The sequence below is a fragment of the Macrobrachium nipponense genome, chromosome 22 (assembly GCF_015104395.2).
Source record: "Macrobrachium nipponense isolate FS-2020 chromosome 22, ASM1510439v2, whole genome shotgun sequence".
NCBI classification, from domain to species: domain Eukaryota; kingdom Metazoa; phylum Arthropoda; class Malacostraca; order Decapoda; family Palaemonidae; genus Macrobrachium; species Macrobrachium nipponense.
The window spans coordinates 1690611-1708957 of NC_087213.1; the positions used below are offsets into that span (position 1 = coordinate 1690611).

Below are 18347 nucleotides of genomic sequence, written 5' to 3' on the forward strand. Positions count from 1 at the left end.
TAGCGTTAATCTTTATTATGGGACTAAACCTTATACATGGGATTAGGATAAAGTCTTCCAGCGAGTAAATGCTCCTTGATGAGTTAAAAGTAATAATTGTTAAGTGAGGAAATAACCATTTTGGTTAGCAACTCTATTGTGCATGGGTAGTGTAACTGCATTGTATTCTATCTGTCACATTAGTTTATAGTTACAAACAGTTGAGAGTAATATAAGTGAAAGGTAAGAAAAAGCAGTGGTTTTTGGGTAACTGTTTCATATCTTTCTTTTTTTTATTGAATATCATAATCATTAATGGTCAGGGTAAATCATGGCTAGAGAAAGTTACAGTCTAGTGAAATATTCATAGAAATCTTTATAGTACAAATATTATTAAAGAGATTGGGTAAGCCATTACTAATGAGTAAACATTTTTTCAGTGGTATTTTAAGCTGTGATGTCTTTCCACATAATCTTTACCAGACAAAAGATGTGTTTACAAATAAGCTAAACATTATTACTATATTGTTATATGCAGTGTTGTGTGGGGCTTACTTTGCAGTGAAATGAAGGCTGTTGAATTGGCCAAGTTCAGTATGATATTGAAAGTTGTTCTCAAGATTATTATACCAGGATATAGTTTTTGGCATGACCTAAATGTCAGTCTTACCTCATTATTAAAAATGTCTTTTCTTCAGATTTAAAAATGTCTGAAGCTGGGGAAACATCAAACACTCGTCAGTGTGTGTTCTGCAGCCAGGTATTCTCCTCAAAGGATGAATTGCAAGCACACTTCAGGTAATTCTCTCTTTGTCTTCATTTTTCAGCACTATTTTTATTAGTAAGTAATTACTGTATGCTATTTAACATAACCTTTAGGGTTTCACATGTCTTAATTTTTTAGCACAGTTTTCATTAGTAATTTTTATTTAACACAACGTCGGGTTTCTCTTGTGTATTTTTAGCAGTACTGTATAGCCAGTGATCTTATGCTACTCACTGGTACTGGTTAATTTTGGCATTTCCACATTGTATAGAGTTAGCCTGCATTGTATAAGAGTGAAGGGTACAGTGGCTATCTCATTCATGAAGAGTTTCCTTTCAGACGTCATGCAAATCGTGAAATAGATATAAAGGGAAACCTCGGGTGGTGGAGAAGAAGACTGAAAACGGGAGTCCCAGTAAAGCTGTGGGTGAAAAGAATAACGCGCCTGTTTCTCCAAAGGCTGTAGATAATGCAGTTTGTGATGTATGCGGTAAGTTTCCTTTCATGTGTTAGGAACTTTATTTATATGTAGCCTAGAGGAAGTTTGTACTGTGATTCAAATTAATTTATTTTATAGTTTACTACAATTAATTTTAATTTATTTAAAAGCTACATCTTCATTTCAGAAAGGTGCAATGGTTTCATGTAAGGCAGTAGTATAAGACTTGTAGTAATACTGCACTCTCAAATAGAACAGGTTATTTCCTTGTGGAAAATGACTTGCTTATTCATTGATGTAGTATAGCCAAATATTGTATCTTAGTTATTCTTGAGTATTAGCTTATCACAGTATTTTTAGATTAGTTTAATTGTGGCAAAATATTGTGGTTATTGATAAAAAGTTGATGAATATATGTGCTTCAGTTCAGGGATTCCCAACCTGGTGCTCCTCTGTGTTCTCTGATGGTGTGGCAGTGCTCTTTCAAAGTTGTTAAAATCTTGCTCATGAGCACCAAGTCTTCATAGGCCCAAGTACCGAATTTAAAATACCTTTCTGCCTTATGAGGCATCACATATTCTAGCTAAAACATTCAAAACCATATTCTGATTAGGTACATATCTCTGCTGTAGAGAGACTGACAGTCTTTCCCAGATAAATTTAAGAAAACAAAGATGTCAATAGCTAAAACTATTCTTCTGAGGAATAATACTGTGACTAAGCGAGTTGAAGATATTTCTGAGGAAATAAACTCAAATTTGCTGAAAACCATACCCTTTCGCTTTATGAGGTATGTAGGTAAAGAACAGTACGTATTTTGTAAATTGTTCATCTACAATGATTCTGATAAACTGGTAATATTGTAAATGTTTATAATTCTGTTTTGTATTATAGGTGAACGTTTCAGCACCGTTTCCCTTGCCATCTCTCACAAGTTTCGCAAACATCCAGAGTCTGAAGTGAAACATTATTGTCCACACTGTGGCATGATGTTCCCAATAAAGGTTGGTGGTTTATGCTGTAGCAAATATAAGTGTATTATTTTACCTTTCATGCTGTGGCATTATGTTAGCAATAAAGGAAAAGTCTCTTGTTTTACATAATCTATCAGTGTCAGGTAATGTTAGGTTATGTAGATCACCCAGGTTGTTGGTGATGTGAATCAAACCATGTTATTGTTATTCCAACCATGCTTGTTTTTAGAAATTTCTTCCTAATGCTAACCCATTGTGCAAAATTTTTGTCCACAGTCTTGTTGGTTAGATAAAGTGCTAAGTTATGTTCATGCTAAAAATATGCAAACCCATTTACCAGACCATGAATTCTGCCCTCAGGGTATACTATGAGCTGCATGCACATTTCATACTTACTGAGTTTGTGGTGTTAGTAACTACCCAGAGTTTCAACAGTATCAATCGGCATACCTGTAATGATGAAAGCTCAATTTACACCTGAAATTATTGTTTTCTCCTTTATTATTTTTCTTATCTGTTGCCTCTTCAGATATGGCATTGTACAGGCAGTCCCCGGGTTACGACGTTCCGAGGTTCAGGTGCTTTTCAATTATATTCATCTGAAATTATTTCCAGGGTTATGACGCCTACAATGCTGATCTGGCAGAAGAAATATGACACCAAAAATGCAAAATAGTCAATATTTGAGTTTTTTTTTATGAAATATGCAATAAGAATGCAGTTTACATAGTTTTCAATGCACCCAAAGCATTAAAAGTAAGGTTTTCTTAGGATTTTTGACAGTGTTCCGGCTTACAACGCGTCTCAAGAACAAACGGAACCCCCGTCGTAACCTGGGGACTGCCTGTACGTATTTACTTATTATAGCAATATTTTTGAACACTTTGCCCAGACTTATTGTACTGTCATGTCTCATATCTTTTTAGGTAAATCGTGATAATCATGTCCTGGCTCACCCGGCAATTACACCAAAGCAAGTTTTTCCATGTATGTCATGTGGTGTATCTTTTTACAATCTTGCAGCTAGGAAGTTTCACATGGACTCTGCTCACAAAGGGTAAGTTGTTTCATCATAACCTCAGTCTCATATGTAGCCAGTATGTATGGTCTCCAAATGTTATGAGCACTGCAGTAATTTGTCTAATTTGTAATTGGCAGAAGAGTGGTAGTAGTATGGCACATGCACAACTTGGATCCACAGGTCCACAGCAGGTGACTGCCTCACCCCATGTCCGCAGTACTGTCACCAACCAGATAAAAAATGAACCTGAGGAGGAAGCTTTTTTTTCTGAGTGATGGAATAGGGCTATGTGAGATGGTTGACAGCTTCACAAAGGTGTCAGTACTCTTGGCCATTCGACCACTCATACCTCCCTCTTGAATTCATATTCAGACTAAAAACTAATAATTTGTTACGATGAATCAAACCCAATTAAAAAAAAAAAGATTTATTTTCTCATGGGAGATATTACTGATAAAACAACTTCCTTCCTTCCAGTCCTTCTGGCCGTATCTTTGTGTTTCCAGACTACTTAAAAACTAAGGGAATTAGCAACTCTGCTGTGTATCTTTGGATGCAAGTGGCACACATGTACCGTACTGCTACTATCCATCTGTCTGTTAGACAAAGACTGTAGTGTCTGGGACATCCTAAAGACCATGTTGTGGGTTACACATGAGTGATAAATTTTTAGTAATAAGTTTTTTTTTTTAAACCATTTGTGGAATAGGCCTATGTTCTTTCTAAGATTGTCACATGTGGTTTTTATTTTTTCTAAGAACTTCAGAGTAATCTACACTGGACACCCCCCCCCCCATATTGCAGGTTAGCATTCATGGCTTCAGGTAGTCTCAGATTTTTGTTTCGGAATGTAAATCCAAATAAATAGTTGAAAATTCACTAATGCGCAGATTTTTTCATAGAGCAATATTCTCTAATTACTGTATTTTCATGTTATTTTTTTACTATATACATTATTATGATAAAAAAGTTATTTATGTACTAGTTTTCAAATATCAGTATTAACATAATCAGCAAAATATCAATAAAATTATTTTTTAATGCATATTCAAATATTTAGGTATATTACTTAACTATGTATGTATGAATTCCCATTGTTTCCCCTATCTACTGTAAAAAGAAAACAGGATGGCTTGAATACTGTATGACAGAAAATGACTCTGCCTGAATATAGGAGGAAATTGATTAGTTTTCACACGTAGTTGTAAGCATATGTTTTTCAAGGTAATGTTTTAAGATAACTTTGAAATGATATTAAAGTGTTTTAGGATGGTAGTTTAAGGCATACATATTTAATGTTTGAAGTATTAAAATAGGTAATTATAAGCATTTTAGTTTAAAGTATATTTGATGTTTAAATTATTAAAATAAGTAGTTATAAGTGATTTTAGAGTGGGGTACCAACTTAACGTAGAATTTGGCTTTTCACGGGGGTTTGTGGTCCCTAACCCCAACAAATACAGAGGATCGACTGTACTACCCATAAAAACTGTGTAAGTGATACTACATCCGTTTTTTTTATTTTGTAATTTAAAATATTTTCATTTCCTTCTTTGTTGTTTGGAACAAAAAATTAATCTTCTTCCTATTATGTACTTCTTTTTTTTCACTACAATACTTTCTTGACTTTATGAAAGAAATTTTCTCATGACAATATTTTAATTTCTGCAGGTCTAATCGCATGATTAACCCTATTGACACTCCTGCTCCCAGTTTGAAAATAGTTCTGAACAATGCAGGTGAAGCTTATAGCGTATATTACTGTCATCTGTGCGGCTGTGAATATCAAGTAAAATACAACCTTCAAAAGCATCTCGAGACCCGTCACTCTGAATTGGAACGCACCTCTGTGCCAGAGTAAGTGTTTCATAATTTGTTTCTAGTGCAGTTATACAGATATATCATATACTATGTTGATGCCTTTTAGCTAAAGAAATGACCTGTCTGGTAATTTTTATATATTTCTTGTATTTATCTTGATAGGTGGTACATTACTAAGATATCTACATAACGGTGATTGTATATTTTATTGGAGTGTGACTTTAAATATTTTCAGCTTTGAATTTCCAATTCTTCCAAACATCAGCAGGCATACACAATGTAACATTGGTGAACTATCATCATATATTAAATAATATTGAGGCATGGTGGCATTCTTTTTTTTATTTTTTTTCATCTTTTCACAAATTATTTCTCCTTATAGAGTGTATTTAATGTGTCCAAGAGAAAGCATGAGTGATTCCTCATATATAAATTAACATACAAATACTATTCCATAAACTTTCAAAGAAAAAAGGAAAAATTTTAATGAAAAATTTTAATGCTGAATAGTTGCTGATAATTCACATTAATTAGTCACTTTTTTTTTTCTGGTTTCAACTTTGTTGTCTACTTTCTGCCTTTATTATTTTTTTTTTGGTCTTTTCATATGTGAGTTTTTAAAATTCTTCAACTTTCTCTACTTCATCTCTCATTTAAAAACAAGTCCTTCAGGTGATCCCTTTGCCAGTCTAAAAATATGAATCATTGGTCTTACTCTTATAATGCAATAATGCTAAAATAGAATATTCATATTGGTTTGTTGACCATTTTGTTCATAGTATGACACTGTGAACTACAAATTGCGAAAGACTTGTAAAAAAAGTCTGTGAATAATTCAAGATAGGATGAAGTAAGTTATTCACTCTTTTGCACTGTTTTATGTGTAAATAAACATATCCAGAAAAGTTATTGCTAGTAAAGATTGTTTAGATTTGTTCATCACTTGTATGGCCCTGTGAACGACAGATTGTAAAAATTTGAGTCTATGAATGATCCTAGATTGGATCAAGTTTGAAATACTATAAGCTAATTTGGACTGTTTTACGTATAGATGAACATATCTTGAAACGTTATTGCTAAAAGAAATGTTGAGATTGGTTCATGGACAACTTTGTTCATCACTTTTACGGTACTGAACGACAAATTGTAAAAAAAGCATGAAAAATTAATTTGAAAACATTTATTCAAAAATAATTGTTCCCCATTACAATATCCCATTCTCTCTAATGGTAGCTTCATAGAGAAAATGGCTTATAATGATATAGGGATAACTGGCTTGAGGAATCCAGATGTTCCTGATTGTTTCTCATTTTTGAGTCCAAAAATATTATTCGTTTGCTGTTTCCTGAAAACTTACTTTTTTTTCAAAACTTAAATGCTTAGATCACTTTTTTTCAAAACTTAAATGCTTAGATCTCCAAGGAGACTGAAACAAGACTTGTTTGTTCAATATTATTAATTGAATAAACGGTAAAAATTAAAAGGAAATAACCTTTAATCATTAGGTAGAAAGTCATTTACTTTAAAATGGGGCCTTCTGGTGTCGGCGCTCCTCATAAATGCAAATTTTAAGTAACCTATAAATAAAAAAAGCAGTTCTATTCATTTGATTGTATTGTAAATTCCAGGGCATATTTCTTATATGATGAACAAAATAAGCAATCATATTGCAATACATACCCCCTGAACACCTGAACTAGCCCTGGTCACTTACCAGCCCGAACCCTCATTTATTAAAATTTACCAAATCTTTGGTTAAAATAAACGATCAGTGTTGCCAATCTTCTGGCAAACACCCTCGTTACTATTTTTACCAGCCACCGCTGTAGCCCACCTGCCTCACGGCCGGTCACACCTGCCCTCTCACGTCAATCACTTATCGTTCGCGGTGGAGTACAGATGTATCCACAGCGAACTCCTTTTTGGTCTTGCCCGGCCTTCATTTGCACCTTTGATTTGATTGAATTTGGTGACGAATTACGCATCCCTTTGGATAACGGTTGGATTGCTCTTAATACCTTGTCATTAGACATTGATTCTGCAAAGGAAGAAACGACACAGGCTACGACAACGACTACTGCATCCTCGGCCACGACATCACAGAAAACGACGAGCGGACAAGTTCAACAACGTATCGTCTTTGCCAACAATGCAAGAAGAGGATGAGTACCCTATGACACGATAGTCATTCCTTTATGCGTAAATTGTAGGCCTGTTCAATATAATGTAAAGACCAGATGTTTGGAATGTCAGGAGTGGTCTTTGGACCAGATGTTAGGGTATCTCAAAACATAGGAAAGGTCTCGTATTAAGAAGTAACTGTAGGCAGGAAGAGACTAACGTAGATCAAGATAAAGAACTTAGAGACAGTGCTCTTTAAGAGACTTGAGAGTACGCTGACATCGAGTATGACATCTCTGTTACCGATTTATGTCAAGATTATGAGAGGATAGATCGAGCAATAGGGATACTGAAATTACTAATCGTTCTTTTCCAGCTCCCCTGCCTGTTCCAGAATCAGCCCTAACCGGTGCTGGGGGTTATGGGGATCCGCAAGCCCACGGGCAGGATCCGCCGTCCCCCTGGCGCGGAGCAGGCAGTGTTGGCAGCAGATTCCCCACCCTTCCCCCGATGACATCTGTACCGATTTTAGGTCAAGATTATTTGAGGATAGATCGAGCAATAGGGATACTGAAATTACTAATCGTCTTTTCCAGCTCCCCTGCCTGTTCCAGAATCAGCCCTAACCGGTGCTGGGGGTTATGGGGATCCGCAAGCCCACGGGCAGGATCCGCCGTCCCCCCTGGCGCGGAGCAGGCAGTGTTGGCAGCAGATTCCCCTTCCCTCGATGTGTAAGTTCTCAGGATGATAAAAAAAACTTAGGTCAGATATAGACGAGTAGGGATAATAGGCTACATAGTGTTTAGTTTAGGAAGAGAAGTGCAGGCTTCTTCGGGTCGGTTTTTCTATTAAAAAGTAGTAGTTTTTAGAGGCACAGTGTCCTTAGAGCATCTTTAGGATTTTCCTGCTTCGAGTTCCTTGCATCAGAAGCTTTTTTTAGGCCAGGGTTGGTCTTTCCAGATATGCTCCTCGTCTTTAAGGTTACTTTCCTCTACGTATACGATACGATAATTGTTAATATCAACTAATTCTCCGTTCAATGCATATTGACTTACGATATTCAGTATGAAGAGAAATCGAATAAAATTAACTACGGTTAGCCTAGTGTTCACGATGATATATCGTATGCATATTCAGTAGCCTAGCCTAACCTAAAGTATTCGCTGTACAACATATCGGTAGTTATTTTTATATTGGCTAACGCTGTAGGCTTAAGGCATTCTTGACTTCGGATAATTTAATACAGGTGTAATTGAAAACGAACGAGAATCCGATCTGAGGATAATTAAATATGAATGTAATCGGGGGGGAAACAGAATGAAGATCTGATTCGTTACGACTAAAGCATTATAATTGTATTGTGTATCATCATATTGGCGTAGTATAAACACTAAACTCGGCAGTCATTCACGCTGGAATCAGCGGATGACGAATACGGGTTTGCGTCGCCGTATCCTCTCATTCTCTCCTGATTGACTAAAATGACTAACGTAACAACACTCTCACTTAGCCAAGTTTGTACAAACGTCTTAAAGGAGACTTGTCTTCAACTATGTTGACATTTAATATAGTCAATGACGTATCTATCTTGGGGCATATAATCAGATGTCAGATATAAGAATTTGTATGTATGACGTCTTCATACGTTTAACAGACTATTGCCGTCAGTATTTGCATTGGTTTAGGTTATGTCAATTACAGTTACAAATTATTACCAGTCGTATTATCAAATTACAATGACAACTGAAATTAATATTAGGCCTAATAAAGTTAATTTAAATTAACCTTTTAAAATATTTTATTACTTTTCAATTAAATTACAATTACACTAGCTTGTCGTCAAACAGCACTATTGTAGGGAGGTGTGGTTTAGACAGACAGGATGCCGGCTAGTCTATTTTTTTTTCTCCTTGGCTTCAGATTCAACATATCACTTGGTCTCGGCTAATGTTTTGTTTGTCCTTAGTTAGCATATTAATGAATATCTGGATACTTAACTTAGTAACGAAGTCATACTGTTCGTCTTACGATGTAATTTAAGACCAAAATTTGACTGATACGTCTCATTGGAAGCTAGTTTTTCCCTCGGGTTAGATGGCGTTAAATTTAGGGATTCCGTTCGTTTTTCACTCGTTTTCATAGGTATTACGAACCCCTTATTTATATACGTTATTAATCCCTTGTCGTGTGAAAACAACAGTAATGAGCTCTTTCATGCTATTAGTTTCTTTTACCACGGCTGCGTTGGAATTCATACATAAGCTCGGGACTTCTGTCCAGGTTGCTGATGAACGTAATTTTGCCTTATTAGCTTCAGCTGCATTTATAACATGATTACAGTAATTACCGTCCTACGCGGATGATACAATAACGGATGTTGCTATCGGATTCGATTACTGTACACGCTGATCAATACAATAAATTAATGTTGTTATAGGAGTCGATCGCATTAGCAACAAGTTCTCGTTCGGTTGTTCATAGCTGTACGGAGTTATAAGAGTGTTATCGTTAAGATAATACCCTTTTAACTTGCTGAAATTTTGCGGAGGTGGAGATATTAGACGATCGTAATTTCTCTCTCTCTCTCTCTCTTTTTTCCCTGATTTTATCTCTCTCTCTCTTCCCTCTTTTTATCTCTCTCTCTTTTCCCTGATTTTATATTCTCTCTTTATCCTAGACGATTGTGTTTCTCTCTCTCTCTCTCTCTCTCTCTCTCTCTCTCTCTCTTCTCTCTCTCTCTCTCTCTCTCTCTCTCTCTTTTTCTGTTTCATATTCTCTCCATATTCTCTCATCCCTATTTTCCACGCTCTCCTAACACTGGACTCATTGTGCAACAGAGGTTTTTCTTCCTTTCACACCTTTTCAAACTTTCTCAATTTCCCTTCAGCGCTGACTGACCTCATAGGTCCCAATACTCGGCCTTTGGCCTAAATTCTATTTTTAAACCCACAATCTTGCTGTCTGAGTTAGTATTAGAGTAGGGAGCGAATATTCGGAATATGTATAAGGTATTCATGATATGATATCTCACAAGAGGATTTTAAGTATTAGGAAAGATAGGAAAGAACATGTCTGGGTCTATCTGAGGGTATTTTTCCAAGTGCCAACCAGGCAGAGTACAGACAGGCAGGTACACACTACAAGAGAGGACATCACTACGATCGACGACACCGTTGTCTCCTCCGTACATGAGAGGCTAAGGCCCACATGGAGGTCTTCAGTTTCCCTCCATACATGAGAGGCCGAGAGCCACATGGGAGGTCTTCAGATTCCTCCATACATGAGAGGCCGAGAGCCACATGGGAGGTCTTCAGATTCCCTCCATACATGAGAGGCCGAGAGCCACATGGGAGGTCTTCAGTTTTTCCTCTACTAGGTGAGGTCACATAGCCAGCTGAGAGAAACAGGTTTGTATCCCTTCCGCACTCAATAAGTTTTGACCTTAGGGTAGAGGTGCAGGAGTTTTTTCCCTCCACATATGGGCAGGCCTAGAAGGCCACACATGGGAGATTAGCTTGGACGAGTGACAAATGAACTTGAGACTGACTCGCGTACTCATTATATTGAACTGACAACTAGTACAGTGGAGGGCCGGGCCAGATTTGATTCCCCACCAAATCCAAATTAAGTTGTTTTAATCGGGCTATAGTTCAGGTTGTCATGGGGGTGTATTGCAATATGAGTTTTTATTGTAAAACTATATTGTAATACCTACCTGAACACCTGAATGATTCCCACCCTCCTCCCTCCCCTCTCATACAGAGTTATTGAGTTAGAAGATTGACGTGAGAGGGCAGGTGTGACCGGCCCGTGAGGCAGGGCTACCAGCGGTGGGGCTGTAATAGGTAACGAGGGTGTTTGCCAGAAGATTGGTCAACACTGATCGTTTATTTTAACCAAAGATTTGGTAAATTTTAATAAATGAGGTTCGGGCTGGTAGTGACCAGGCTAGTTCAGGTGTTCCAGGTAGGTATTACAATATTAGTTTTACAATAAAAACTTCATTTTTTTCTTTTGCTGTTTTCTCAAAACTTACTTTTTTCAAAACTAAATGCTTATATCTCCAAGAAGACAACCAAATTCAGATAAACTTTTACAGTGTTGTAGAGCTATATTTTATTGTCAAATTCATTTTCGAGTGGAACTTTTTTTGTTGCATATTATTTTTGAAAAGTTTCAAATTGTTTTTTCAACTAGGAAGAAAAAGAACTTAGAGGTTGAATTTGTAAATTTCCTGATAAGGGAATTTTCATTATTAGTTGCAGAATAAGTGGTAAAAATTTGACGCAAATCCATCAGTCATAAGGTAGGAACAAGGCATTTGTTTAACTTTACAATGGGGCATTCGTGCCGGTGCTCCCCCATAAGATGTGAAATTTTTTTACTTTGAAAATAATATGCATTTCTTTAATTAATTCTCATGTATGTTCTTTACTGCGAGTGAAACAGAGTAAAATTCAGAAAAGTAAGAAAAACTTACCTGTTGTGCACAAAAAAATTTCCTAATTTATTTGATAACAGTTTTTTACAAGGGCAAGGAAAGGCTGTCTTCAATTGATTTTCACATTTTACTTTTTCAGGCAAATAGTTCAGTGCAATTTGTGTACAGCTCTCTTTTATTCTAAGAGGGCCTATGAAGCACACAGTCACCATCACAGGGAATCAGACTTATATGCTACTAATGAGGCAATGAGGTAAATATAGGATTATTATTCATAAATTAGATCTCATATAGCTTTTCAAACAGATAGTTTGTTAATAGCTGCCTTGTGCATCTGGCTAACGAGTGTACTTTAGAATTGGCAAATTCAAGTTAAAGACTTATCCCAGAGAATGGGTACTGAGTGTGTGTATATATGTGGGAAGGTGTTCAAAAATTGATAGATGGGCACGTGGGTAATACTGTAAATGTAATAGACAGTGATGAATAAAAATATTGAAGGTAGAAACAGTGGAGAAATCACAAGGGAGGCTTGCCATAGTACCTCCCCACAAAATAAAAGGAATGGCTATGCATGTATGTTAGACTGGTAGGAATGAAGTCCAAATTTGTCCCTGCAGAAGCTGTATAGCTCCATTTGAGTTGTTTTGGTTTATCTTGCCATTAAGAAAATTGTTGTAACTAAAGGGAAACTAAATATCCCTACTGCAATGATTGCACTCCATGAATCTTGCATGCTGAATGTATGCTCAAGGTCTCCGTATAATGGTCATTGGCGTAGAAGAGGAACAGTGATAATTATGCAGTCTTGTTCTGGAGAGCAAGAACAGTAATGCTTAGTTAAGTAATTTCTTCATTTAAAATTGTCTCTGAAATTTGTAAGTAATGTGTTTCCTGGATAGATATTTTCATGGCTAGTAGCTCATTTCTTTCTTACAAAATGTTTACTAAGTTATCATTTCCTTAAGTTTTTTGATATATTAGATAAATGTAGAATATATTGCAATCATGTGTAAAATTATATTTTTGCAGGCAGAGTATAGTGCAAAGAATCGATCAAGATTTTGACCAGCGAAGAGTTCCAACAACTATAGAAAGGTACTTATCAGCTTCAGCAGTTAGTTCTAATCGATCAGCCACTTGGCGTAATATCAGAGCAGCAAGACGAAAAGAGGAGCTGCTGATATCTCGCCCGAAGCAGAAACACATTGAAACCAAGGAGCTTGTCGTTAAAATTAATTCTAAGTATGTGCCAGTTGCTTCCAAAAAATCAAGAACTCATTCCTTAACTTCCAGTTGCTCAGTGTTGCCTACTAGTGATTTAAACGAGAAGAGTGTTTTTAGTGACGGCAGTACTTCTGAAGATATAGATGATTATTTGCAAAGTGAAAATCTTTGCTGGGGAATGGGAAGCAAAAGTACATCGAAGAAACGAATGCTCAATGACTCTGAGGAGGATGACTCTGAAGTCGAACTTTATTAGGGTCTGTTCTCCAGACACTGTCATGCCTAATCCAAAGTTGATTTGTGTTGATGTAGGAAACAAGGTCTCACCATTACCTGATGATAATAGTGAAGTGTTGAGTGAGAACTTGGGGGAGAGACTATGTCCTGAAAAGATTGAGACTAAAAATGAAAAAAGACCAAGAAGTAAAAGAATTGATTCCAGCAGTAAAAAGATATCCAAAAGCAAGGACTGTAGTGCTGCTGTGGGAGACATCAGTAATTTTAGCTCTGACAAAGATGGGAACAGTGGAATGCTAATGGTAAGTATTTCTTTCACAAATTCTTATTTGTTCCGACACGGCATACAAACCTTCGGTCCTTTTACAATAGGAAGGTACTAGCGGCAGCTGGATAGGTCGTAAGCTTTCGAACAAGGGGTTCGGTAGTTAACTGCTTGTCCGACAGGCGCGCGCGCGCGACTGGGAGGTAAACAACTCACTTTTGCTTTCGGCCTCACAGCGAGTGGACGTGTGTGTTCGACGCTCTCTGCCCGCTTCTCGTCGTTTGCTTTCATGAGTATTTGGTTGTGTTTGTGTGTGAACATTTAAGTACAATCATTTCCTCTCTTATTTCTTCAATTTTGAATTGATCAATAATGGAATCTCCACGCCTCGCTACCCCACGGAGACTATGCCCGGGTACCGAAGGGCGTAAATGCGGGAAGTTCCGATCTTTCCCCGGAGATAGACCCTCATATTTTGGTGTGCTCGGTGTCGGGGGCGCGAATGCACCCGAGCCGAGCCTTGTGATGTGTGTAATGATTGGTCGGAGGCGCAGTGGACTTTTGTATGAGGGCAGGAAGAAGCGAAGGCCTGCAAAGGAGTCGTCGGAAAGCTCTCCCGCGACTCCTTTGGTGACGGACACTTCGTCTTCTTTCCTGCCGCCCGCTCAACTTCCATGTCTCGCGCCTTCCCCTTCGGGGGGGGTGTCTAGGTCCTTCTCTTCTCCTGACTTGTCTAGTGTGGAGGAGGGCGCTAGATACCCTGACGTCCAGTTGTACTCTGGGTCCTCTATCCGTTCGTCTTCGCGCGAGCGGGTAGAGGATCCCCCTAATCACCCGACTTTGCCTCCTCAGGTGCGGTTGCCGCGAAGGATGACCTCGGACAGGTGTGGGCATCGGTTGGGGTTGCAGGGGCGTGCCGAGTTGTCCAGGGGCTGCTCTACCATCTCGCTGGCGCCGTGGCGGTCACCCATGCAACGTCTCGACCACCACCACGACCCTTACAACACCCGGGCTACGCTTCACCTCCTCACCTGTGTACACCCAGCACGCGGTCTCTGTGACACCCACTACATCGGTGCAGGGGCCAGTCGCCGTACTCGGGGAGTGTGATGCCGCCACTGGGTTTGCCGTGCTGCCGCGACCGGACTTCGTGTGCCCGAAGAGCTCGCCCCTGGACCTCCCCACCGTACCTAGGATGTCTGTGCCGCTGGTTCGACCACCTGTACCGCCCACACAGTCTGCCGTACCTGCCGTGACCACCGCTGCTGTACCTGTACCTGCTCCTGCTGTCTCGTCTACCGTTCCTGTGATGCTCGCACCTGCTGATGTTGTTCCTGTTCCTGGCGCCGCTGCTCCCGATGCTGGTCTGTTCGGACAGGTACGTCCGGGCCCTGTTGCTTCGGCAACAGCAGCCCCGGCTCCGTCCTGGATGACAGATCTGACGTCGGTCCTGAGGAGGTTGACGAAGAAGAAGAAGAGGAGGAGGAAGGTGTCGTCGTCGTCTTCATCGTCTTCTTCGTCGTCGTCGTCGTCTGCCGCCTCTTCCCCTTCTTCTTCTAAGGCTCCCCCGCCGAAGAAGAAGAAGGTCGCCTCCCCCCCCCCTAAGAAGTCTCCTTCGGGAACTTCTAAGGGCCCGTCTCGCTCTGGTGAGACGGGGGGTCTTCCGCTGGTCGACCCTGCTCCTTCGGGAGCAGGACCCGTCTCTTCTCCCGCAAGGAAGAAGACTACGGGGACCAGAGGGTGCCGGCTAACACCGGCACTTCCTCACCTGCTGTCAGTGGTTCGGCCACAGCAGCAGGGTCCGGCTCGGCCACTCGTTTCGCGAGAGGTACCGAGTGTACGGTCGCCTACCAGCGACCGTGCAGCCAGGAACCAGACCTCTGAGTCCGCTCAGCGTCAGGTTCACGGCACGGAGCGGAAGACTGGTGACAGCCGCTCACGCGACTCTCACCAGGCCAGCTCTCGCTCTCCGCGGCGAGCAGCTGGCTACCCGGGCGGACGTGACGGTCCATGACCGGCCAGGGCGGGCTGAGGCTGGGAAGAGGTCCCCCCGTTCGCCGGCACCAGCCACGGCTGGTACCAGCGAACTGACGCGACCGTGAGGATACGCACCGATCTCACCGTGACAGTGGAGCTCGCCGGTCGCCTGACCGTCGCTCTCACAGAGAGCGATCGGGTACGGCGACCAGCACCAGCTCCTCTGACACACGAGACCGGGGTCCGCTGTTCTCGGGTCCAGCCGTTCTCCACGCGAGACGGCTCGACTAGGTCTGCAGCTCGATCGCCACCGCGGGTTGGCGATCGCCTGCAGTCCTCCAAGCCCGCTGGTTCTACCAGCGAGCGAGGAGAGAGCGTCAGGTCTCTCCCCATACCTTCAACCTCCTCAGGTTACACCGGGAGGGCGAGGTATTGAGGAGGGATCGTGAGGGGTGCGCCCCTCAGGATCCCGCCACCGCGTCGTACGCACCAGGCTCGGTTCTCGACCAGCCAGGTCGTACGCACAGGTGGTTGGAGGAGACCGAGAGGGGGCTGTCGCTGCTCCTCTCCTTGAGGGAGGATGGGTCTCGGGAGGTGCTCCTGTTCGAGGGACTGGACGGTCCAACTCCACAGGATGCAGTCACTCCTGAGATCCAGAGGAACTTTGCCGAGGTTATTGCGCTGATTCGTCAGCACAACGACCTCGGGGAAGGATCGCCGCTCCCCACCATCCGAGCCACGTCCCGGCTCGAGTCGTTCTGGGGCCCGAAGAGGGAACCCAGACCGACGGTGGGTTTGCCGCGGTCGGAGCTTGCAGACTCAGTGCTGGACCAGGTTGAATCGCTTGTCTCCGGACAAGACGGTTCGCTCAAGTCTGGCAGGTCGAGCAAGCTGCTTCCACCTCCTCTGCTACGACAGCGGCGGTTTTACGTGCCATCTGAAGACCCGATGCCGCCCAACCAGGTGAACCCGGAGTTAGCCAGGCTGACTCCGTGTGTGTTCTCTGCAGCAGCTCCTGTCGAGAACCTGTGGTTCTCGCAGCAAGAGGCACTCGGCCTGGAATCTACCGCCATGGCAGCTTTCCAGGCCGTCTCCTGGCTAGATCTGTGGTCCCTCACAGTATCTAAGGTCGCAGCCAACTCCGGGGGAATTTCTCCCGAAGATGACTCGGCCTTCAGGAGACTTTGCCAGTCTGGAGGAAGAGCCATCTCCTTCCTTGCCCACCAGACGGTGAAACCTGTGGGCCAACCTGGTTCTCCGACGAAGGGACGCTGTCCTTACTCGGGTTTCCAGGGCGGCCGGGCGTGAAGCGGCGTTGGGACTTCGAAACGGACCTCTACGGAGTTCCACGTCTCTCTTCCCTGGAGAGATGGTGGACGCGTGCGGTGGACAGACGGCGCACTGACGACAGTGACCGTCTTGGTTCACCAGGCAGTCTCGAAGGCTTCTGGGCGAGCCTCGGACTGCGGCCAAGTCTAAGAGCTCGGCTAGCGCTTCCTCGGCGGCTAAGACGGTTGCTGCGTCGAAGCCCCGAGGAATGACTCTGTCTTCTTCAACTTCTGGCAAGGGGAGCCGTAACCAGCCCTCCTCCCAGCCCTCCTCATCCCGTGGAGGCTCTGGGAAGAAGTCGAAGAAAGGGGGGAAACGCTAGGGACGGCGTTCCCCCTCACCTGCTGCCGGAAGTGGGGGGTGCCTGGCCAGCCATTGGGCAACTTGGCAGCGCTACGGCGCCGAGACCTGGATTGTAGATGTCCTTCGGGAGGGATATCTATTACCCTTCGAATCTCGGCCACCCCTCACCTCCAACCCGGTCCAACAGCAGTCGTACGTTCCAGGGTCATCGAAGGACGTAGCACTGAGACAGGAGATAAAGACCATGCTGAGCAAGAGAGCTGTAGAGATCGTCACGGATCAGTCACCGGGCTTTTACAGTCGACTCTTCTGGTGGAAAAGTCTACGGGAGGCTGGCGCCCGGTGATAGATCTCTCTCCCCTGAACCGGTTTGTTCGCCAGACCCGGTTCACGATGGAGACGGCACGCTCAGTGCTCGACTCCATCAGGGAGAACGATTTCATGCTTTCAGTGGACTGAAGGATGCTATTTCCAAATACCCATTCATCAGTCCTCCAGAAAGTACCTCCGCTTCATCCTCGACGGGACGGTGTACCAGTTCAGGGCACTGTGCTTCGGTCTCTCAACCGCCCCACAGGTGTTCACGCGAGTGTTCACTCTGGTGTCTGCTTGGGCCCATTCGCACGGGATACGTCTGATGAGGTATCTCGACGATTGGTTAGTCCTGGCGAGCTCCCGCTCGCAGTTGCTACAGGACAGGGATCGACTGCTCGAGTTCTGCCACGAATCTGGGGATCGTGGTGAACTTCGAGAAGTCCGATCTCGAGCCCAAGCAGAGGATGAAGTACCTGGGTATGGCTGATCGACACGGTAGCAGGGCGAGTCTTTCCCGCAGACTCGCGGATCAGCAGATTCAGGGAGGCAGCCAACCAGTTCCTGTCTCGGCAGGACAGGCAGCTCAGCGATGGCAAGTCGTGATCGGACACCTGTCGTCACTCGAGAGTAGTCCCTCACGGGCGTCTTCACCTGCGGTCTCTTCAGTGGAGACTAAAGGAGGGTTGGTCACAGGCGAAGGATTCCCCAAGCTTTCCAGTGTCACTGCACAGGGAGTGAGGCAGGACCTAGCCTGGTGGCTGGACGACAGGAACCTCTTAAGAGGAGTGGCCCCTGCGCACTCCCCCCCCAGGACATGCAGCTGTTCTCGACGCATCGACCGAGGGATGGGGCGCACACCTGGAGGCGTTGCTGACTTCAGGATGTTGGGACGAGAACGACAAGCACCTTCACATCAATGTACTGGAACTCAAGGCAGCGTTCCTCGCTCTCCAAGAGTTCCAGGACCGCTTGCTTATGGGACACTCAGTGGTGTTATGTGCGACAACACCACAGGTGGTGGCCTACGTCAACAAACAGGGGGGACTAGTGTCTCTCCCGTTGTACCAGTTGACTCGGCAGGTGTCACGAGTGGGCCGAGGCACACTCAATAGAGCTGTCGGCACGCTACATT

General features: G+C 42.9%; 1 protein-coding gene across 1 annotated transcript; it reads left to right on the forward strand.

The window, feature by feature from the left end:
* The first annotated feature begins 422 nt into the window (after positions 1-422).
* LOC135198849 (zinc finger protein 574-like) lies at positions 423-13045 on the forward strand. Its single transcript, XM_064226820.1, is given in 8 exon segments — positions 423-777; positions 1085-1116; positions 1119-1235; positions 2079-2188; positions 3085-3215; positions 4851-5036; positions 11702-11815; positions 12595-13045. Coding segments are annotated over 8 exon segments (1233 nt in total). The 5' UTR covers positions 423-685.
* Positions 13046-18347: the final 5302 nt, after the last annotated feature.